The sequence below is a fragment of the Saimiri boliviensis genome, chromosome 6 (assembly GCF_048565385.1).
Source record: "Saimiri boliviensis isolate mSaiBol1 chromosome 6, mSaiBol1.pri, whole genome shotgun sequence".
Lineage (NCBI taxonomy): Eukaryota > Metazoa > Chordata > Mammalia > Primates > Cebidae > Saimiri > Saimiri boliviensis.
Window position 1 is genome coordinate 8,001,078 of NC_133454.1, and position 24,359 is coordinate 8,025,436.

The window sequence follows — 24,359 nt, forward strand, 5'->3', positions numbered from 1 at the left end:
TACAAAACAGATCTGTAGATTTCTAATATGTTAATACAAAGTATATGACTACATACAGTACATCCTACAGGCAAAGAGAGGTGAAAGGAGAAAAAAGACTGTGGTTGAGGTCTAGTAATAAATAAATAAATATAGAAATAGAGATGATCCATATTATAGTATATTCTACCACCAATACTGCAGCCAAAACATTTCCTTAAGTGAGATAAGCCAGACACAAAAGGACAAATATTACATAGTTTCACTTACATGAGGTATCTAGAATAGGCAAATACATAGAGACAGAAACCAGAATAAAGGTTGCCAGGGGCTGGGGGGGTTGGGGAAATGGAATGCTTAATGGGTGTAGGTCTCAGTTTGGAAGATGAACAATTTAGGAGACAGATAATGGTGATGGTTTCACAACAGTGCAACTGTACTTAAATGTCTCTGATCCAAGATGGCTGAATAGGAACAGCTCTGGAGTGCAGTTCCCAGCGAGAACAATACAGAGGGTGAGTGAACACCGCATTTCCAAACGAGTTGTTTACTGCCCACAGTCCAGGAGATTCCCGGGCTGAAAAGCACCACGAGTTTCCAGCACGGAGGTTTCAGTGAGTGTAGCGGGTCTCCGCACAAAAATTCACACAAGTCTGGGCAGCTGTTTCAACTGGCGCCTGGAATGCCTGGGACCCCCACAAAGACCAGCAATCTGAAACGCTCTGGATTGAGAGTTACACAGCAAGTGCAACTGGACCCAGATGGTCCAGCTCTGTTGAGGCAGGGCATCCGCCATTACCGATACAGTCTGCCACTGGCGAGGCAGTCCACCATTATAGAGGCAGACCACCATTACTGAGGCAGTTCTAACTATACCTCTATAAACAAAACCACAAGAAAGTTCACACAGCAGCTTGACAGAGTCCATGGCAGCTCAGCAACGCCTCTGCTGGTGGACTGTGACTAGGCTACCTCCATGCTGGACAGGGCATCTCTGAATAAAGGCAGGTCAGGAACTTATAAATAAAGCCCCACATTTCCAGGACAGAGCAGCTGGGAAAAAAAGGAGGTTATGAGTTCCGCTGAAGCAGACTTAAACATACCTGCCCAGCAGCTCTGAACAGAACAAGGGAGCTCACAGCTCGGTGGTTGAGCTCCTACAAGGGACAGACTATCTCCTCAGTCAGCTCCCTGACCCCTGTATATCCAATGAGACACCTCACAAAGGAGAGCTCAGGCTGACATCTGGCTGGTATCCTTCTGGACAAAGATAACAGAATTAAGAAACTGGCAGCAACCCTTACTGTTCTGCAGCCACCACAGGTGATCCCCAGGCAAGCAGGGTCTGGAGTGGACCTCCAGCAGTCCTACAACAGAAGGACCTGACTCTTAAAAGGAAAACTAAAAAACAGAAAGAAAAAGGACATCCACTCAGAAACACCATCTGAAAGTCACCAACTACAAAGACCACAGGTACATAAATCCACAAAGATGGGAAGAAACCAGTGCAAAAAGGATGAAAACATACAAAATCAGAATGCCTCTCCTCTTTGAAGGGATCACAACTAATCACCAGCAAAGGAACAAAGCTGGATGGAAAATGAGTCTGATGAATTGACAGAAACGGACTTGAGGAGGTGAGTAATAACAAACTTCTCTGAGCTAAAAGAACACCTTCTAACCCAATGCAAATAAACTGAAAACCTTAAAAACAGGTTAGATGAAATGCTAATGAGAACAGCTTACAGAAGGAAAAAAAATGACTTGATGAAGCTGAATAACATAACATTAGAACTTTGTGAAGCATACACAAGTTTCCAAGCCAAATTGACCAAGCAGAAGAAAGGATATCAGAGATTGAAGATCAACTCAATGAAATAAAACAAGGTGGCAAGATTAGAGAGAAAAAAGTGAAAAAAAATGAGCAAAGCCTCCAAGAAATATGGGAGTATCTGAAAAGACCTAATCTATGTTTGCTAGGTGTACCTGAATGTGACAGAGAGAATGAATCCAAGCTGGAAAACACTCTTTGGGATACTATCCAGGAGAACTTCCCCAATCAAGCAAGGCAGGCCAATATTCAAGTCCAAGAAATACAGAGAACACCGCAAAGATTTTCCTCAAGAAGTCCAACCCCAAGGCACATAATCATCAGATTCACCAGGGTTGAAATGATGGAAAAAATGCTAAGGGCAGCCACAGAGAAAGGTCGGGTTACCCACAAAGGGAAGCGCATCAGACTCCCAGCGGAGCTCTCAGCAGAAACTCTACAAGCCAGAAGACAGCAGGGGCCAATATTCAACATCCTTAAGGAAAAGAACTTTCACCCTAGAATTTCATATTCAGCCAAACTAAGCTTCATAAGTGAAGGAGAAATAAAATCCTTTATGAACGAGCAATTGCTGAGAGATTTCGTCACCACCAGGACTGCCTTACAAGAGCTCCTGAAAGCACTAAATATAGAAAGGAACAAGCAGTACCAGCCACTCCAAAAAAGCACCAAATGGTAAAGACCATCAACAATGAAGAAACTGCGTCAACTAATGGGCAAACCACCCAGCTAGCTACAAAATGGCAGGATCAATTTCACACATAACAATATTAACCTTAAATGTAAATGGACTAAATGCCCCAATCAAAAGAAACAGATGGGCAAATTGGATAAAAAGTCAAAACCCATCAGTGTGATGTATCCAGGAAACCCAACTCACATGCAAGGACACACACAGGCTCAAAATAAAAGGATGAAGGAAGATTTATCAAACAAATGGAGAAAAAAAACAAAACAAAACAAAACAAAACAAAACCTGGAGTTGCAATCCTACTCTCTGAGAAAACAGACTTTAAACCAACAAAGATCAAAGGAGACAAAGAAGGGCATTACATAATGGTAAAAGGATCAATGTAACAAGAAGAGCTAATGATCCTAAATATGTATGTACCCAATACTGGAGCACCCAGATACATACAGCAAGTTCTTAATGACCTACAAAGAGACTTAGACTCCTACACAATAATACTGGGAGACTTCAACACTCCACTGTCAATATTAGATCAACGAGACAGAAAATTAACAAGGATATCCAGCACTTGAACTGAGATCTGGACCAAGCAAAAGCTAACAGACATATACGGAACTCTCCACTCCAAATCCACAGAATATACATTCTTCTCAGCACCACATCACACCTACTCTAAAATTGACCATTAACTGGAAATAAATCACTCTGCAGCAAATGCAAAAGAACAGAAATCATAACAAACAGTCTCTCAGACCATAGTGCAATCAAATTAGAAATCAGAATTCTGAAACTGGGCCGGGCGCGGTGGCTCAAGCCTGTAATCCCAGCACTTTGGGAGGCTGAGGTGGGCGGATCACGAGGTCAAGAGATCGAGACCATCCTGGTCAACATGGTGAAACCCCATCTCTACTAAAAATACAACAAATCAGCTGGGCATGGTGGCACATGCCTGTAATCCCAACTACTCAGGAGGCTGAGGCAGGAGAATTGCCTGAACCCAGGAGGCGGAGGTTGGGGTGAGCTGAGATCGTGCCATTGCACTCCAGCCTGGGTAACAAGAGAGAAACTCCGTCTCAAAAAAAAAAAAAAAAAAAAATTCTGAAGCTAACTCACAACTGCACAAGGTCATGGAAACTGAACAACTGGCTCTTGAATGTTGACTGGATAAACAATGAAAGAAGGCACAAATAAAGATGTTCTAGGAAACCAATGAGAATGAGGACACAATGTACCAGAATCTCTGGGACACATTTAAAGCAGTATCTAGAGGAAAATTTATAGCAATAAATGCCCACATGAGAAGCAAGGAAAGATCTAAAATTGACACCCTGTCGTCAAAATTGAAAGAGCTAGAGAAGCAATATCAAAAACACTCAAAAGCTAGCAGAAGATAAGAAATAACTAAGATCAGAGCAGAACTGAAGGAGACAGAGACACAAAAAAAATCCTTCAAAAAATCAATAAATCCAGGAGCTGGTTTTTTGAAAAGATCAACAAAATAGACCACTAGCCAGATTAATAAAAAAGAAAAGAGAGAAGAATCAAATAGATGCAATAAAAAAATACTAAAAGGGATATCACCACAGATTCCACAGAAATACAAACCACCATCAGAGATTACTACAAAGAACTCTGTGCACACAAACCAGTAAACCTGGAAGAACTGGATAAATTCCTGGATACTTGCACCCTCCCGTGACTAAACCAGGAAGAAGTTGAAACCCTGAATAGGCCAATAACAAGGGCTGAAGCAGAGGCAGCAATTAATAGCCTACCAACCAAAAAAACCCCAGGTCCAGATGGGTTCACAGCCAAATTCTACCAGAGGTACAAAGAGGAGCTGGTACCATTCCTTCTGAAACTATTCCAAACAATCTCATTTTATGAGACCAACATCATCCTGGTATCAAAACACGGGAGAGACTCAATAAGAAAAGAAAACTTCAGGCAAATATCCATGATGAACATAGATGCAAAAATCTTCAATAAAATACTGGCAAACCGATTGCAACAGCATATCAAAAAGCTCATCCACCATGATCAAGTAGGATTCATCCCGGGGATGCAAGGCTGGTTCAACATATGCAAGTCTATAAACATAATCCACCACATAAACAGAACCAAAGACAAAAACCACATGATTATCTTAATAGATGCAGAGAAGGCCTTCAACAAAATTCAACAGCCCTTTATGCTAAAAACTCTCAATAAACTGAGTATCAATGGAACGTATCTCAAAATAATAAAAGCTATTTATGACAAACTCATAGCCAATATCATACTGAATGGGCAAAAACTGGGACCATTCCCTTTAAAATCTGGCACAAGACAAGGGTGTCCTCTCTCACCACTCCTATTCAATATAGTATTGCAAGTTCTAGCCAGAGCAATGAGGCAGGAAAAACAAATAAAGAATATTCAGTTAGGAAAGGAGGAAGTCAAATTGTCTCTATTTGTAGACAACATGATTGTATATTTAGAAGACCCCACTGTCTCAGCCCAAAATCTCCTGAAACTGGTAAGCAATTTCAGCGAAGTCTCAGGATACAAAATCAATGTGCAGAAATCACAAGCATTTCTATATACCAGTAACAGACTAACAGAGCCAAATCAAGAACTGCCATTCACGATTGATACAAAGAGAGTAAAATACCTAGGAATACAATAAAGGATGTAAAGGACTTCTTCAAGGAGAACTACAAACCACCGCTCAAGGAAATAAGAGAGGACATAAACAGATGGAAAAACATTCCATACTCCTGGTTAGGAAGAATCAATGTTGTGAAAATGGCCATACTGCCCAAAGTAATACATAGATTCAACACTGTCCCCATCAAGCTACCTATGACCCTCTTCACAGAACTGGAAAAAACCATCTTAATCTTAATATGGAACCAAAAGAGAGACTCCATAGCCAAGACAATTCTAAGCAAAAAGAACAAAGCTGGAGGCATCATGCTACCTGACTTCAAACAAAAACTCCACAGTAATCAAAACAGCATGGTACTGGTACCAAATCAGAGATACAGACCAATGGAACACAACAGAGGCCTCAGAGGCAATGCCACAACCTTTACAACCATCTGATCTTTGACAAACCTGACAAAAACAAGCAAAGGGAAAAGGATTCTCTGTTTAATAAATGGTGTTGGGAAAACTGGCTAGCCATGTGCAGCAGAAACCGGATCCCTTCCTGACACCTGACACTAAAATTAACTCCAGATGGATTAAAGACTTAAACATAAGACCTAACACCACAAAAACCCTAGAAGAACATCTAGGCAAAACCATTCAGGACATAGGCATAGGCAAGGACTTCATGACCAAAACACCAAAAGCAATGGCAAAAAAAGCCAAAATAGACAAATGGGACCTAATTAAACTCCAGAGCTTTTGCACAGCCAATGAAACAATTATTAAGAGTGAACGAGCAACCAACAGAATGGGAAAAAGTTTTTGCAATCTACCCATCTGACAAAGGGCTAATATCCACAATCTACAAAGAACTAAAACAGATTTACAAGAAAGAAAAAACACACACACACACACACACACATTCAAAAGTGGGCCAAGGACATGAGCAGACACTTTTCAAAAGAAGTTATTTATGAAATAAAATATACATATACATATATATGAAGTCCTTGCCTATGCCTATGTCCATATATATATATGTGTATAATGTACTTATTGACACTGGGTTATATACCTAAAAACAAAAGTAAATTTTATGTCATGTACATTTTACCAGAAAAGAAAAAAACTTGAAAAAGATATCAATGTAGAAATAAAGCGGCTGTGATTACAGAATCTGGCCTAAGAAAGCCACGTGCTAGTATTCCTGTCTGGCATAGGTTTTATTTCTCCAATTAGGCTGAATCTTCATTTCTCTCTAACTCCTGGCATTAGGTTCCTAGGGCTGCCACAACCAAATCCCACAAATTGGATGGTTTAAAACAAAAGGCATTTTTTCTTTCACGGTTTTAGAGATGAGGAGTTGAAAATCAAGGTGCTAGCAGGGCCATGCTCCCTCCCAAGTCTCCAGAGCAGGATCCTCCCAGCCTCTTCCAGCTTCCAGTTGCCCCAGCATTCCTTGGCTTGGCGGCATAACTCTAATCTAGGCCTCTGCGGGCATGCAGCTGTTTTCCTGAGTGTCTTCACGTTGTCTTCCCTCTGAGCATGTCTGTGTCCAAAATTCCCCTCTACTTATGAGGACAGCAGTCATACTGGATTAAGGGCCCACCCTGCTGCAACAGGACCCCATCTAGGCTAATTACCTCTGTAACAGTTCTATTTCCAAATAAGGTCACAGTTTAGGGCACACTGGGTTGAGACTTCAAAATATCTTTCGAGGGAAACAGTTCAACCCATGATACCACCCAAATGTAGAGCTAATCTAAGTCTCAGTTCTAAACTTACCCTCTTGGCTGCATTTGACACAGGGGATTACATCAGCACCATCTTTCTTTATAAAATACCCTGCCCTTCAATCATACAGCATGGTGTTTACACTTTCCTCATCACCCCACCTCTCTGTGACTCCTCTGTTGACTGGTCCTACCCCATGCCCTCTCCATGTGGCAGCGGCCCTCAGACCTTGCCCCTGTCTATCTATAATTACCTCCTAAGAAACTCTGTCCACTTCTATAGCTTTAAACACTATTTTCTGACAGTCTGCCGTAGCTATGGCTCTACTCTAGCCTACAATCTCCAAATACCGTATCTCACTGCCTATGTGACGCTTCCTCTGGACCATGGAGCATCTCTGATTCAACAAGTTCAAGCAGAACTCCTTGCTTTTCCTCAAAAATCTGCTTCATCAGGCTTCTTCAAATGTCATGAAGGTGTCATTCTATCCAGTGCCTGAAACCGCCGTCATGTCCTTAATTCTGATCTTTCTCTCATCCTCCCATGTCCGATCACCACATCTTTTTAGTTCCACACTTTAGAAAAGATGCCCTGAGCCTGTCCACTTCCCACCCTCATCGCTGTCACCCTAGACTTTAACTGGTGTCACTCGAGACCAGGGATCAGCAAACTGCTGCCCCTGAGCCAAATCTGGCCATAAGCAATCATACCTACTCTACAGAACTGAGCACCTGCAACAGTGACCATGTGAACTTCAATGACAAAAAAGTTTATGGTCTAGCCCTCTGCAAAAAAGTTTGCTAACCCCCGGTCTAGACCTTGGTGGCACTCGTGACTATCCTTTTGCGTGATCTTCTAATCAGCAATAAGACATAGAGTATGGCTTTTTGTTTGGTCTTTGCCTTCTCAGACACAATTGTTTCTTTTCCTTTCTGTTCTCTAATTAGAACCCTCCCTTTATTCTTCCCAAGTGGCTCTCCCTGCCTCTGTTCCCTCCTGTACACTGTCACTGAGGCTTAACTCTTGGAACCACCAAGTGCACCCTGCTCGGGTACCTGCAATGGCTCGCGCTGTCCCCAGTAATTAGCCTATTCATCTGGTTAGTTTTCAAAGTCTCCTATAACTTAGCCTACGCCGCATAGTCAATCAAGGTCCCACTGCTACCCAACAGGCCGCACCTCTCCCACAAAGTTCTTCTCACCCTCCCAGGCAGTGCTGTTTTTATGTGCTTGTTGGGCCTGCACCTTCCTTCCAGTTGCCACCCAGCTTGTTCCTCTCTTTTGGTTACCAGGAAGAGAGAGTTTATAAAAAGGAAAAAAAAACTGAAGAAATTGTCAAATCATCTTCACTTCCTTACTTCCCATTCACTCCCCACCACAGCCATCTGTCTCCCACTTCTCCACTAAAATCGTTCCGACTGGATCCCCAATGTGTTCATTAAATCCAGTAAGCTGTATTTCTCTCAGACTGCACTGGCTTCTCTGCAGCAGCATTTTAACAGCGTTCACTGCTGTCTGAAACACTCTCCTTTTACCATTTAGCTTTCTGATTTTACCCTTTCACTGTCTTCCATGTTTATTTTTCCACTAAACAATGAGCTCCTTGATGAAGCAACCATGTCATCTGTGGCTCTCTGCCACTGGGCATACATTCTAGCATATGGTAGGCCCTCAGTCAATGTTAGCTGAAATCAACTGTTACTAATTGTTTCAGCTCAAGAATTTTTATTTGATTCTTTCGGTGCAGTTTTCAGTCAGTTCTCTGTAAAAATCTCCATACAATCATAATTCTTTGAATATATTATTAATGATTAGTTAAAATTAATGGCTGATCAATCTACTATCTGTACCTCCTACAGGTCTGTTCCTGATTTTTTTTTCTTGGTTTTCTTTTACACCTAGTTGTTTCCTAGCAAGCGCCGCATATCATATGTGAAAAACCTGAGCAAGAATTTGAAAGCACATAAGAAGAGGAAGAGCAAGATGGCTGAATAGAACCCTCCAATGATTGACCCCTCCCCCAACAAAAAAAAAGAACAGCAAATCAAGTAAGTATCCATGCAGGAAAGCACATTCCTAAGAACCGAAAAATCAGATGAACAATCACTGTACCTGGTTTTAACATAATAAAGTAGCATTGAACAGAGTAGGAAGGATAGTCTTGCATTGCCTACATCACTCTTCCCCTAAACCCAGGCAGTGCAGTCTGAAGTAAGAATTCACGTACTTAAAGGAGAGGGCAAAGTGAGTACGGGACTTTGCATTGGAACTCAGTGCTACATTGTCGTAGTCACACAACACCAGGAAGACTTCTGCCAGGGCCCATAAAGGAAGCATTTAAACCAGCCCTCAACCAGAGGGCAGAGTTAGTTTTCTCCCTCTGCCCCAGTGGGAGAAAACTAACTCCCACTGGCTTCACCACCAGCTGACTAAAGTGACCTAGGGCCCCAAATAAATCTGAGTGCCAATCCTGATTGGACACCGTTGACTGTAGTCCTCTAACAAGCCCTGGTGCTGCTCTAGTCTTAGAAACAGTGGGCTTGGGATGTGATCCAATACAACACTAACTGCAGCAGCCAGGGGAACACCTGAATCACCTCTCTCCCAACTCCAAGCAGTGCAGCTTGGGGAAAGGACAGGAAAGAGTATAGAGGATACTGTCTTTAAACAGATATCAGGCTCAGTCACAGTAAAATAAAGCACCAGGCAGACTCCTGATAAAATACACAGGTTCAAGAAGGTTAAAGGACACAAAAAAGACTCAACCCAAATAAGCCTACCTCAAGGAATATAATGATCCAATTCTCAAAGGTGAAGGAAAAAGAAAGAATCCCAAAATCAACAGGTGAAAAAATGCATATAACATATAAAAGAGTTCCCAGACACAGACCAGAAGGGAGTTGGATGACATATTCAAAGCACTAAAGGAAAAACACTTCTAACCTAGAGTATCATAACCAGTGAAGTTATCCTTCAAATATAAAGGTGAAGTAAAGACTTTCCAGACAAACAAAAGCTGAGTTATTTCATCAACACTAGACTTGTCTTACAAGACATGATAAAGCGAGTTCTTCAGTCTGAATCAAAGGGATGCTAATGAGCCAAAGAAATCATGTAAAAATACAGACTCACTGCTAAAAGTAAGTATGCAGACAAATACAGAATACTCTAACACTCTAACTGTGGTGTGTAAACTGCTCATGCCTTAAAATGAAAACTCTAAGGTAAACCTATCAACAATAATCATAATTAAGACAATTTCTTAGGAGACAGACAATATAAAAAGATATAAAGTAACAAGAGGTCAAAAGCAAAAAGGCGAGGGGGGAATGAAGTTAATGTGCATCATTTTTCAGTTTTTGCTTGTTTTCTTTTTCTTTTCATTGTAATTGGAATTAAGTTGTCTTCTGTTTAAAGTAATTGGTTATTAACCAATTATTTTAATGGGTTATGTTATTAACCAATTGGTTAATTGGCAAATAGCCAATAATTGGTTAATAACATAACCAATTGGTTTATAACTGGTTATGTTATCAACTAATTATTTTAAACTGAAGATAACTTAATTTCAATCACAGCCTCATGTGAAGCTTCATGGCAAACACAAAGTAAAAGCCTACAATAGATACACAAAAAAACAAAAAGCAAGAAATTAAAACATACTACCAAAAAAAAAAATCACTTATACACAAGGGAAGACAGAGAAAAAAGAAAAAGAAGAGAAACTAACATAACAGCCAGAAAACAAATAACAAAATTACAGTAGTAAGTCCTTACCCATCAGTAATAACATTCAATATAAATGAGGTAAATTATTCAATCAAGAGAAAGAATTGACTAAAAAACTAAGACCCAACCATATGCTGCTGACAAGAAACTCACTTTGCATATAAAGACACATATAGGGTGAAAATGAAGGGCTCAAAAAATATATTTCATGCAAAAAGAAACCAAAAATGAGCAGGAATACCTATACATTTATCAGATAAAATAAATCTTGAGACAAAAATTGTAAAAAGATAACAAGTAAGTCATCATATAATGATAATAGAATGAATTCAGTAAGAGGGTATAACAATTGTAAATATATAAGCACCCAATGCTGGAACACTCATATATGTAGAGAAAATATTATTAGAATATTATTATGAAGAATCAATATTGTGAAAATGGCAATACTGCCCAAAGTAATTACAAATTCAATGCTATCCCCATCAAGCTACCCATGACCCTCTTCACAGAACTGGAAACAACCACCTTAAACTTCATGTGGAACCAAAAGACAGCCAGCATAACCAAGCCAATTCTAAGCAAAAAGAACAAAGCTAGAAGCATTATGCTACCTGACTTCAAACTATACTACATCAAAACAGCACAGTACTGGTAACAAAACAGAGATAAAGACCAGGCATCCCCAAACTTTTTACACAGGGGGCCAGCTCACTGTCCCTCAGACCGTTGGAGGGTCGCCACATACTGTGCTCCTCTTACTGACCACCAATGAAAGAGGTGCCCCTTCCTGAAGTGCGGTGCGGGGCCGGATAAATGGCCTCAGGGGGCCGCAGTTTGGGGACGCCTGGATATAGACCAACAGAACAGAACAGAGGCCTCAGAGGCAATGCCACACATCTACAACCATCTGCTCTTTGACAAACCTCATAGAAACTAGCAATGGGGAAAGGATTCCCTGCTTAATAAATGGTGTTGGGAAAACTGGTTAGCCATGTGCAGAAAGCAGAAACTGGACTCCTTTCTGACACCTTACACTAAAATTAACTCCAGATGGATTAAAGACTTAAATATAAGACCTAACACCATAAAAACCCTAGAAGAAAACCTAGGCAACACCAAGACATAGGCATAGGCAAGGACTTCATGACTAAAACATCAAAAGCATTGGCAACAAAAGCCAAAATAGACAAATGGGATCTAATTAAACTCCAGAGCTTCTGCACAGCAAAAGACACAATCATTAGAGTGAACTGGCAACCAACGCAATCGGAAAAAATTTTTGCAATCTACCCATCTGACAAAGGACTTATATCCAGAATCTACAAATAACTAAAACAGATTTATAAGAAAAAAACAAACCCATTCGAAAGTGGGCAAAGGATATGAAGACACACTTTTCAAAAGAAGACATATATGAGGCCAAAAAACATGAAAAGTGCTCATCATCACCGGTCATTAGAGAAATGCAAATCAAAACTACACTGAGATACCATCTCATGCCAGTTACAATGGTGATCATTAAAAAATCTGGAGACAATAGATGCTGGAGAGGATGTTGAGAAATAGGAACACTTTTACACTGTTGATGGGATTGTAAATTAGTTCAACCATTGTGGAAGACAGTGTGCAATTCCTCAAGGACCTAGTAATAGAAATTCTATTTGACCCAGCAATCCCATTATTGGGTATATATCCAAAGGATTATAAATCATTGTATTATAAAGGCACATGCACACATTAGTTCATTACAGCACTGTTTACAATAGCAAAGACTTGGAACCAACTCAAATGCCCATCAATGATAGACTGGACAGGGAAAATGTGGCACATATACACATTGGACTACTATGCAGCCAAAAAAGGGTGAGTTCGTGTCCTTTGTGGGGATATGGATGAATCTGGAAACCATCATTCTCAGCATACGGACACAAGAACAGAAAATCAAACACCACATGTTCTCACTTGTAGGTGGGTATTGAACAGTGAGAACACATGGAAACAGGGACAGGAGCATCACACACTGAGGTCTGCTGGAGGGGACCAGGGTAGGGACAGTAGCGGGTAGGGTGTTGGGCAGGGATAACATGGGGAGAAATGCCAGATATAGTTTGATGGAGGCAGCAAACCACATTGCTATGTATGTACCTATGCAACAATCCGCATGTTCTTCACATGTACCCCAGAACCTAAAGTGCAACAAAATATATATTTTTTAAAAAGATGCACAATCCTTTATAATTATTTACATGGACTACTGCCTTCAGTATCTACTCATTAATCTGCCCTTCATACTATGACTAGAATTATCTTTCCAAAATACAAAACTGATTCTAGCCTTGCTTGCATAAACATTGTCAAAGATTGCTCAAAATTTACAGAATAAAGTTCAAACATTAAAAAAAAAGAAGGCATCCAAATTGGAAAGGAAGAAATCAAATTATTCTTGCTAGCTGACAATATGATCTTATATATAGAAAAACCTAGACTTCACCAATGCATCATTAGAACTGATAAATGAATTCACTAAAGTTTCAGGATACAAAACCCACATAAAAAATAATCACAAGAATTTCTATATGCCAATGGCAAACAATCTGAAAAGAAAACCAAGACAGTAATTCCATTTACAATAGCTACAAGTAATATACTTAGGAATAAACCTCACCAGAGAAGTGAAATATTTCTACAATAAAAACTATAAAACACTAATAAAAGAAATTGAAGAGGACACAAACGTATTAAAATATATTCCATGTTCATGAATTGGAAGAATTAATATTGTTAAAATGTTCACACTACCCAGAGCAATCTACTGATTTAATGCAGTATGTATCAAGATATCAATGACATTCTTCACAGAAACAGAGAAAATAATCCTAAAATTTATATGGAACTACAAAAGACCCACAACAGAGCAATTCTGAGCAAAAAGAACAAAGCTGGGAGCATCACATCATGTAACTGCAAATTATACTGCAAAGTTATAGCAACCAAAATAGCATAACGCTGGCATAAAAACAAACACACAGACCAAGGAAACAGAATAGAGAACCCAGATATAAATCTATTTACTTATGGTCAATTCATTTCCAACAAAGGTGCCAAAAAGGTACAATAGAGAAATGAAAGGCTCTTTAACAAACGGTGCTGGGAAAACTGAGTATCCGTATGCAGAAGAATAAACCCAGATCCCTACTTCTCATCAGATACAAAAATCTAACCAAAATAGATTAAAGATTTAAATATAAAACCTAAAACCATGAAATTACTACCAGAAAACACTGGAGTAACACTCCAGGACATGAGTCTGGATAAGCAATGTCTTGCGTAAGACATCAAAAACACAAGCAACCACAGCAAAAAGAAGGATCATATCAAGCTAAAACGCTTCTGTGCAGCAAAGGAAACAACACGATGAGGCAATCCACGGAATGGGAGAAAATATTTGCCAACTATCCATCTGACAAGGGATTAACAACCAGAATAAATAGAAAACTCAAACAACTCAGTATTAAAAAACACTTAAAATGGGCAAAAGATCTGAATAGACACTTCTCAGAAGACGAAATACAAATGGCAAACAGGTATATGAAAAAATGCTCAACATCACTGAGCAGGGAAATGCAAATCAAAACCACAATGAGCTATCACTTCACTCCAGGTAAAATAGTTTTTATCAAAAAGACAAAAAGTAATGAATGCTAGTGAGGATGTGTACAAAGGGGAACATTCTATATTCTTGGTAGGAATGTAAATTACTATAGCCACTAGAGCAAACTGTAAGGAGGTTCCTCAAAAAACTAAAAATAGAGCTACCATATGATCTAGCAATCCCACTGCTGGGTATATATCCAAAAGAGGAAATCAGAATATCGAAGTTATTTGCACCGGCATGTTTACTGCACAGCTATTCACAATAGCAAAGATATGGAAATCTTTGCTATATGGATAGTGTCCCTCGACCAATGAATAGAGAAAATGTGGTACATATACACAGTGGACTATTATTTAGCTATTAAAAAACATGATATCCTGTTATGGTCAGCAGCATGAATGGAACGGGACAATGCCATGCTAAGTGAAATAAGACAGGCACAGATAAGTACTCCATGTTCACACTTACATGTAAGAGCTTTAAAAAACTGATCTCATAAAGATAGAGTATTGGTTACCAGAGGCAGGGAGGGGTAGTGGAAAGGAGGAATGCTTAATGGGTACAATTATACAGTTAGAGAAAAAGAATTTAGGTTTAGGTAGCAAGGTGACTGTAGTTAATAATTTATTGTATATTTCGAAATAACTATATGAATGGAATTGGAATGTTGCTAACACAAAGAAATGATAAATGTTTAAGGTAACAAGTATCCCAATTACCCCAATTTGATCATTAGACAGTATATGCTTATATCAAAATATCACATGTATTCCACAAATAGGTACAACTGTTATGTAACCATAAAAATTAAAAATAAGAAAGGCCAGGTGTGGTGGCTCACGCCTGTAATCCAACACTCTGGAAGGCCAAGATGAGTGGATCTCTTGAGCTCAGGAGTTTGAGAACATTTCTACAAAAAATACAAAAATTAGCCAGCTGTGGTGGTGCAAGCCTATAGTGCCAGCTGCTTGGGGGGCTAAGGCAGGAGGATTGCTTACATCCAGGAGGTTGAGGCTGCAGTGAGGCATGTTTGTGCCACTGCACTCTGGGCTGCATGACAAAGTGAGAACCTGTCTCAAAAAAAAAAAAAAAAAAAAAAAAAAACCAGGAGAGAAATAATTTAAAAAAAATAGAGAGAGATGATAATTACCTTCTTCCAGACTCCAAAAGGGATTCATTTTTGCTTCTGGCAGGCAAGTAGACCAGACAATGGCAATCCCCGATCTCTGTCATTCAACTGCTATTGCAGTGATTTAAATCAGGACTCTAGTCCCTAATGTGAGCTGAATTAATTCTGGATTCCCCCTTATTCTCAAGGAACAGCCTTTCAGAGTCCCAGTCAAATGTCAAGGAGTGCTAATCAGAGTCCTTCCAATGTGGCCACTCCTGACTTTAATCTCTGTCCCCAGCCTTGTGAATCTGGCAAGAGACACTCAGATGTAGTTCCATTCAAACAAGCAATCTTCCATTGCCGGAAAGAGAGCTTCTAAATCTGTCATCAGTACCTGGTAAGTTAAGGTTTGGCTACTCATACTGTTCCCAGATTTCCCCTTCCTAGCCTAGAAGAGCAACGGGCTAGAAGTCTGAAAATCTGAGCTCTAGTCTGTGGGTCAGCAACTGGTCCTAAGACTCTTAGGCTAGATTCCTCAAAGTTCCCTTATCCTTAAATGTAAAATGCATCTGGATAAAAATATATTTCAGTTTATTCTTCTTGCTCTAAAATAATTACGCTGCCAATTCTTACATTAGACAATCCTAGATTATACATTCTTCTGTGGATCCATCAAAGCTAGCCCAGTGACTCATTAAAACTCTCCATTTTCATAAGAACACTATAACAAATGAACTTACACTACAACAACAAAAATTTGGGTTTACAAAGCAAGCTGTTAAACTTCATCACTGTGACCATTCACACTGCAAGTCCTACTTTTTGTTGCCTTGACTACTAAACCTTGCAAAGCTGATGAGAACCCACCTATGGCTGAAAATAAAGGGAAACGCCAAACCCAAATGAAGAAAGGAGTCAGTATAGGACATCACTATGAAAAATGGCAAGCAATCCAGTTGACCCTTGAACAACATGAATTTGAACTACATGGGCCCACTTTTATGGGGCTTTTCTTCTGCCTTTACCATTCCTGATACAGCATGAACAACTTCTCTTCCTCCTCAGCTACTCAACATAAAGATAACGAGGATGAAGACCTTTATGATAATCTACTTCCACTTAATAAATAATAGGTTGGAGCAAAAGTAATCACGGGTTTTGCCATTACTTTTATATATTTATTTTATTATTATTATTTTTTGGAGTCTCACTCTGCCCAGGCTGGAGTGCAGTGGCATGATCTCTGCTCTCTGCAACTTCCGCCTCCCACGTTCAAGCCCATGTTCTCCTGCCTCAGCCTCCCAAATAACTGGGGTTACAGGCACATGCCACCACACTTAGGTAATTTTTTTTTTTTTTTTTGAGACGGAGTTTCGCTCTTGTTACCCAGGCTGGAGTGCAATGGCACGATCTCGGCTCACCGCAGCCTCCGCCTCCCGGGTTCAGGCAATTCTCCTGTCTCAGCCTCCTGAGTAGCTGGGATTACAGGCACGTGCCACCATGCCCAGCTAATTTTTTGTATTTTTAGTAGAGACGGGGTTTCACCATGTTGGCCAGGCTGGTCTCAAACTCCTGACCTCAAATGATCCGCTGCTCACCTTGGCCTCACAAAGTGATGGGATTACAGGCGTGAGCAACTGTGTCTGCCCATGTCTGGGTAAATTTTGTATTTTTAGTAGAGATGGGATTTTACCATGTGGGTCAGGCTGGTCTCAAACTCCTGACTTCAAGTGATCCACCCACCTTGCCCACCTTGCTGTTATTTTTAACAGTAAAACCCATGATTACTTTTGCATGACCCAAATAGTAAATATATTTATTTTCATTATGATATTTTTAATAACATTCTTTTACTAGCTCATTTTATTGTAAGAATACATTATATAATACATATAACATATAAAATATGTGTTAAGTGACTGTTTATGTTATTAGTAAGGTGGAAACCTTCCAGTCAACAGTAGCTATTAACTATCTGTAATTAAGTTCTGAGGAGACAAACGTTACGTACAAGTTTTTGACTGTGCAGGGAGCCAGTGCCTCTGGCCCCCCGCCCACCCACCACCCCCCTGCACATTGTTCAAGGATCAACTGTAAACAAACAAGAAGGAGAACAAGCCTGAGTCATCGCTCCCTTAAATCGTTCCTTTTACGAAGAAGGATGCTGATGGTGTATCTGGCAGCAGGTCAAAGCAGAAGAGAGTCCAGTTTTCGCTTTTGGCTTTTTGGAAGCTAAATTCTGTACTTTTTTCAACAAATAAGAATACCAGAAGATACACATTCTATTTGTTTTCACAATGGACAAAAGAAACAGTGATTGAAATTAATGACAGGCTGAAACAAAGTCCTACTTCCATAAGCACAGAGAAGACCTAAGGCACTCACTTCCTAAGTCAGAGAACAGTCTTCTGCACAAACCTGTCAAGTGCTGCCTAAGCGCCTCACTGCATCCCCCGCCACATGCACGCGCAAACCACCACTTCCCTGACCACAGAGCACCTGACTGTACCACATGCACGTGCAAACCACCACTTCCCTGACCACAGAGCACCTGACTGTACCTCTTCTATATGGGATGTGTATCCCAGACACTGGTGTCTCTTGTGGAGTATCTCCCTTTCTTGGCAGTATCTGGAGCTAACAAAAAAACAAAGGAATCTATTCCAAAACCAGTACAGTCAACACCCCAGAGGACCTCATCACTAGGTTTTTCGATGCTCCAGTGACGATCACCTAGAAGCAACTGAACTCTAGGTCAGTCCTTACTTTCTGCAAGAGACCCTGTATGTGGTAGAAAAGGCATCAGCTGAGAAGCTATGCGTGAATCCTACCTCTGCCATCGTCTAGCTATGCTCATTCAGACATTCAAAATGTACTAAGAACCTACTGTGGACCAGACATCTTGCTGGCCATTAATGATATAAAGGTGTCAAGACACAGAAGGTGCCTGCTGTTAAGAGCTAAAACCCACAGAACACTTCCATTGCCCCACTGTGTGAAACGATGGTGCCTGTATCAAGTCGTCTCTGAGGTTCTTTTGGACTATGAAGTGCTATAATTTTACAGTCTGAGATACACCCCTGTTTGGCTACAATATCTGTATGGTCTTTGGCACAGCCTCCCTGGGCCTTAGCTTCCTTATCTATAAAGCAAATAGGCTTCATTTGAAAATGTCTCCTTTTACCTTATGCAGCCACAGTGGGAGGTTTCCAGAATCGCTCTGCAGCGAGTTCTTCTGTTGAACAGCTGCCCAGCAATATGAATCCACGAAGGCAGCCTGACGCCAGGAGAAAGAACTGGGAGAGAAACAGCTTATCTGTGTACCTGAGAAGCAAAACAGATAGTTTCCAGTGAATGAAAACATAGGTACCTGGACCCTTATCCCCATCTCACAGGCTTGTAGTTTTGTCTAAGACAGGGAGCACCAGGACAGGAGGTGGGGATGTTAGGGCAGAACTAAAAACAAACACCCAAGTTCATATTAAAACGAAGGATCACAGAGTGGTTTTGGCCAACACTGGTCATAATAGCAGCTTGGCTTCAGTTGGGGAAAAAAAATTCTTAATAGAAGAACAACTACCGTTAAAAGAAAAAGGAAGCAGGAAAAGAACCAGAGCCCAGAATGTGTGAGACAAGTGGAGAAAGCTGGTTTCGTTGGGAGTAAGGATTGAGAAAAAGGAAAGATTATGTGGGACAGTCAGTGAGGCGTCTGAATGTAGAAAATTGGACTAAAAAAAGAAAGTTCTCTTAGAACAAAGAAGCAAAGAACTCTTGGCCTAAGGAAGAGAAAGCTTTCTGAAGGGAACATTTGGCAATAGACCACTGCATGGGAAACAGCAGTTTTCTACCTTCTCTAACATTAAAGGACAAACGGGCCCAAACCGCAGCCCAAGAGTTTTACATCTGGAAGGGAATTGCTCAAGAGCGAAACCTTCCAACAGCAGATGGGTGCTGGATGGGGAGCGGGAAGACTTGGGGCCTCTCCGGGCTCTGTCGTTAACTTGCTCTTCTGGGAAGGGACTCTGGAACTTGGCTTTCTCCTCTGCAAACTGAAGACCACACGGCCCTGCAGACACTACCATAAAGTCTGTAAAACCTACCATCTGGAAGATTCTTTGTGCTTCTGGCACCCACAAGTCACGGAGGGAAACTGACTAAGAGGATCGTGAGGCTCAGTCAGAGCCACGTCCTCCCCTTCCCACCATTATCACAGGGGCTGAGGCTAAGCCCTGCTTGACCCAGCCCTGATCCCCTGTCCCCACCTGACACATACCAGAGTGTGTGTGCCACAGGCATAGGGATCAGAGCTAAGGCTCCACAACAGGCACCCTGTCTTGCACATCCAACACAGCCTGGGAGTGTGCTCAGTGCCTGGGCTCTGACATGAGTCATATTTAAACTTGACTCTGCCACTCTCCGCTGTGTGAGTCACACCTGGTAAAGTCATTAGCTTTCCAATGGCCGGTATCTCTAAAATGGGAATGACACTAACAGTGTATCCACATTACAGATTTGTTGTGGTGACTAAAAATATAAAAACATGCCACAGCACTTCCTAGGGTGCCTGGTTCCCAGAAGTTGCTGAATAAGTTACATTTTTCTAGATGAAGTAATAAGCAGATTCTCGTATTGCCTTAAAGACTGGGAAATGCCTACTATTCTCCTCTTCCACCCTGTGTAGCGGGGATAGGGACAGTGGGAAGATACCGAGCTGGACTTCCCTAATCCCTGGCACATAAAAGGCCTCAATGGTCATCTTTGCCTAAGGAGGGAGTGGGCTTGACACTTATGGTACAAGAGAGAAGTCTTGCGGTAGGAGCGGTATGTGGCAAGGCCTGGAGCACTTCTTCGCCATCAGGGGCCTCTGCACTCACAGACATCAAGAAAGGACTTCTCAGCAAGAGCCTTTGCAGGAAATCATCATGAAAAGTCACAAACATCAGCAAGTATTCCATAATGGCGTAGTTCTTGCCATTCAAGAACGGCTTAAATATGACTTGGGGACAGGTAAGATATTTCAAGGTCCCTTCTGACTCTCTTATCCCATTAAACTTAAGTTCTTAGATTTTATAGAAAATGGAGTAGTCGAGACAGCATAAGACTTGGGGCTAAGTTCACACAGCTCCCACATCAAAGTGACTGTCAAATGCTTCCTAAGCCAACCACCAAACAAGGCTTATGAGAGCAACAGCTAGAGGGGACAGGCAGTCCTAGGTTACAATCGGATGGTTTCTGGAAAGGTTGCTGATGAGCTGCTTGCTTGGGAACATCTGTCCAAGTACTTACTCATGAAAATGAATCATGTTGTTACAATTTCACAAAAGCCTGACTGGCCCAGAATCTTCCCTAGGCAAAATCTTCACAGGGTAAGTATCCAACATTTATTGACATTCTTTCTGTAGGAAAGAGTGCCTCAAGGTCTATCTTAAGATCTCAAGGACCTCCCCCTAAAGGCAGTGGTAGAAACTCCTGGAGCAGAAATAACTAAACTTTTTATACCAACGCTTTTGCAAAAGAGGAAGAAGGAAAATATAAGAGAGAGAAGGGCAGAAACATGTACAGCTCTTAAGAAATGGTCTTCATATGGAATAGAAATTCAGAACAAAAGGCAGTGGGCAACTCACATTCAGTGGACACCAACCAGCACTTTTTTTTTTTAATTGTACTTTAGGTTCTTGGGTACACGTGCAGATCATGCAGGATTGCTGCATAGGTACACACATGGCAGTGTGGTTTGCTGCCTCCATCCCCGTCACTTACATCTGGCATTTCTCCCTATGTTATCCCTCCCCGACCTCCACACCCACCCCCGCTGTCCCTTCCTTGCCCCCATCAACAGACCCCAGTGTGTGATGTGCCCCTCTGTGGCCATGTGTTGACATTGTTCTTGGGTCAGTTTGCTGAGAATAATGGTTTCCAGACTGATCCATGTCCCTCCAAAGGACACAAACTCATCATTTTTATGGCTGCATAGTATTCCATAGTGTATATGTGACATATGTTCCTTGTCCAGTACATTGTCAATGGGCATTTAGGTTAGTTCCAGGTCTTTGCTATTATAAACAGTGCTGCTATGAACATACATGTATCTTTATAGTAGAATGATTTATAATCCTTTGGGTATATACCCAGTAATGGGATTGCTGGGTCAAATGGAATTTCTATTTCTAGGTCCTTGAGGAAGCACCACACTGTCTTCCACAATGGTTGAACTAGTTTACACTCCCACCAACAGTGTAAAAGTGTTTCTATTTCTCCACATCCTCTCCAGCATCTGTTGTCTCCAGATTTTTAAATGATTGCCATTCTAACTGGCATGAGGTGGTATCTCAATGTGGTTTCAATTTGCATTTCTCTCAGTGAGGATGAGCATTTTTTCATGTGTTGATTGGCCTCATATATGTCTTCTTTTGAAAACTGTCTGTTGCCAGGTTATTCATCCTAGAGCTCAGTTCCATCCTGCCACTCCCAGGACTCAACATTTTTCAGTGGTTTCCCACTGCCTGGGTTACAAATCCAGATCAATGCTTCAGTCCAACTCAATGAAGGCTGTGGCTTGTATAGGCCCGATATGCACTCAGATCTACTCATTACGTGATCCCCTCTGCCTGGAGGCCCTCTTGCTAGTACCTGCTTGTTAAGTCAATGCCCCATACATACCGTCTTACTCAATGGCCCATCTTTCAAAGCCTGGATCAGGCATCACCGTCTTCACAAAGCTTCCTCCCCACTGACCTCCCACAGCACCTTTCTGCACATCTTTAAATCAGAGATGTGCAGAAAATCACTTTTACCCGTGTCATATAGACACCTACTTATGTCCTATCTCCCCTAGTACTAGTTCAAGGTTTTACAGGAAAGATATACTGCCTCTGGACTTCATGGATCATTGTGTATCAAATAACATCTGTTTGGTGCTTTGCAAGTTTCAAAGTGCTATCATAAATACCATCTCAATTCATGTTCAAGTATCTCCCAAAGATATCACCGTCCAACTTGATAGCTGAGAAAACAGAGTCCCACATGATCCTCAGCCACAGCCGAACGCTCTGCACCACTGTGTGTCAGCTTAACAAGTGTGTGCTATGATTTCTAGGGAACAGATTTTGCAAGCTATGCACTGCCTTTTACAAGAAAGAAAGAAAAAGGAGTTTCCGGTTTATGCCAAGAACAACAAAGAACCCGACTTCCACTTGGCTGAGAGTGCAGAGGCAGCTGTGGGCTTTACATTTATGTGCGTCTGGCCAAATATAGTAAAAGATCACAAGGAGAAAACATGTGCTCACAAGGCCCAGAGGAGGTAGCCACAAATCCACTAAATAAGCAATCCATGCCACGGACATCTCCCCATCCACCCTCCTCCAGGTGTCTTGACCTGGAGCCTAGGATGCTGGTCATACTTCTGCCTGAGCAGCAGCACAGGAGGCCCTCGGTGTAGCCTAGACCTGCACCTACAGCTGATTAGAGAGTAACCTAGCCTAAAGAGAAACATGACAGGGGCTGGGGTGAACAAGCCAGAGGTTTCTCAATCACACCACAAGGGGATGGCTCTTCATTCTTGTCCCACTTCAGCAGCAGGGACTCTGGTTTACTTTTGCTATAATCTGTGCCCCCCATTCTTTTCTGGTTGTTGTTCCTCTCTTTTAATATGCTTGCTTTCATTCTCATGCATTACTAACATGGGGTCAGGTCCTGCACTTAGGCGGGAGAAGGGAACTAACACTTGCTGTGTACTTTTACACCGATTTTAAAGACGAGGAAAATGAGGCACTGTGATCTTGTGGCTGGTGGGTTGTGAAGCTGGGATGTCAACTCAGCTCTCTATCTTTACCTTCTAAACACAAGGAAGAGGAGGCAAAAGGCGTAGATTATTAAAGAAAATCAGGTAAGAGATGGAGGGATGAGAAGGAAGGAGCCAGGAGAGTGTCTTTGAGGGGGACAGAAAATCCTGGGGTTGCTGTTCTGGGAGCCACAAAGGGAAAACAGAGAATATAATGATTATATCAACTACAATCATTAGCATATACACATTAAAGGTCTGCAAAATGTTTTCACCTTACAAAACAAACAATTGGTTTAATTCACCTTACAGACACACATACCTCATACATATGGGATCAAAGCAGATTACATTACAACCCATAAGGCGTCAAACTTGAAAGGTCTGGCTATGTTTTAAGGTTGCCAAAAGATTTGAAAACCTCTCTACTATAAATTCTCAGTGAGAACAATCACACAAAGAGGATCCTGAATGTACAGTACAGAGAAGAGATGGAGAGAGGAAAGCTCTGAAAACACACACCAACAGCAACAAGCACTCAGAAGGATGAATCAGGTCTAAATTTGTTTAAAGTACCTCTGACCCCAACATAATAAGACCAAATGACGTTTGCCCCAAAGGGTATTCTTGCCCAATACTTATAGTTCGAACTATCGTAAAATCCAATAACGTTATAAGAATCTCAGAATAACTTCTCTTACTAAAAACAAGCTGCATTCCTCTCCTTTCACCTTTCCAGCAGACTTAAATCCAAACCCATCTTTAACTTCAAAAAGATAAAATTAAATATATTCTGGAAGTCCCGAATTGTCCCTTATTGCCTTCACTTTTCTTCTGTAGGAACTGACTCCAAGGCACACACATGTTTTAAACCAGTGAGAAAATATAAGTACCGCCTGCACTCCAAACTAAATAATGGAATTGAAATACTTTTTTTTTTTTTTCCTTTAAACCAAGTTGGTTCACCAGGTCTTTCTTTCCCACAGTTAAGCCTGGCTTTTAAAGACAACGTCTCAGGGCTAACACCTGCTCCTTAGCTAAAGATGGGCGTCATCAAATGTTTCCTTTTAAATGAATTCCAAGAAGTCCCAGAAGTGTCACTCTCTATCCCTGTTGAATAGAGCAACAAATAACTGCTGGGCATTTTAGAATGAAGGGTTTGCCCCTGTGAGTCCGACAGATCAGACATGGCACGGTCAAGACAGCACTGCCC

The 24,359-nt window shown here is 41.2% G+C and overlaps 1 protein-coding gene across 1 annotated transcript in view; it reads right to left on the reverse strand.

The window, feature by feature from the left end:
• Positions 1-24,359, reverse strand: part of PANX1 (pannexin 1) — a 67,636-nt gene that overhangs the window by 14,632 nt on the left and 28,645 nt on the right. The window contains exon 2 of the mRNA XM_010352291.3: positions 18,551-18,690. Coding sequence (XP_010350593.1) covers positions 18,551-18,690 — 140 coding nt within the window. The remainder of the gene's footprint in view (positions 1-18,550; positions 18,691-24,359) is intronic.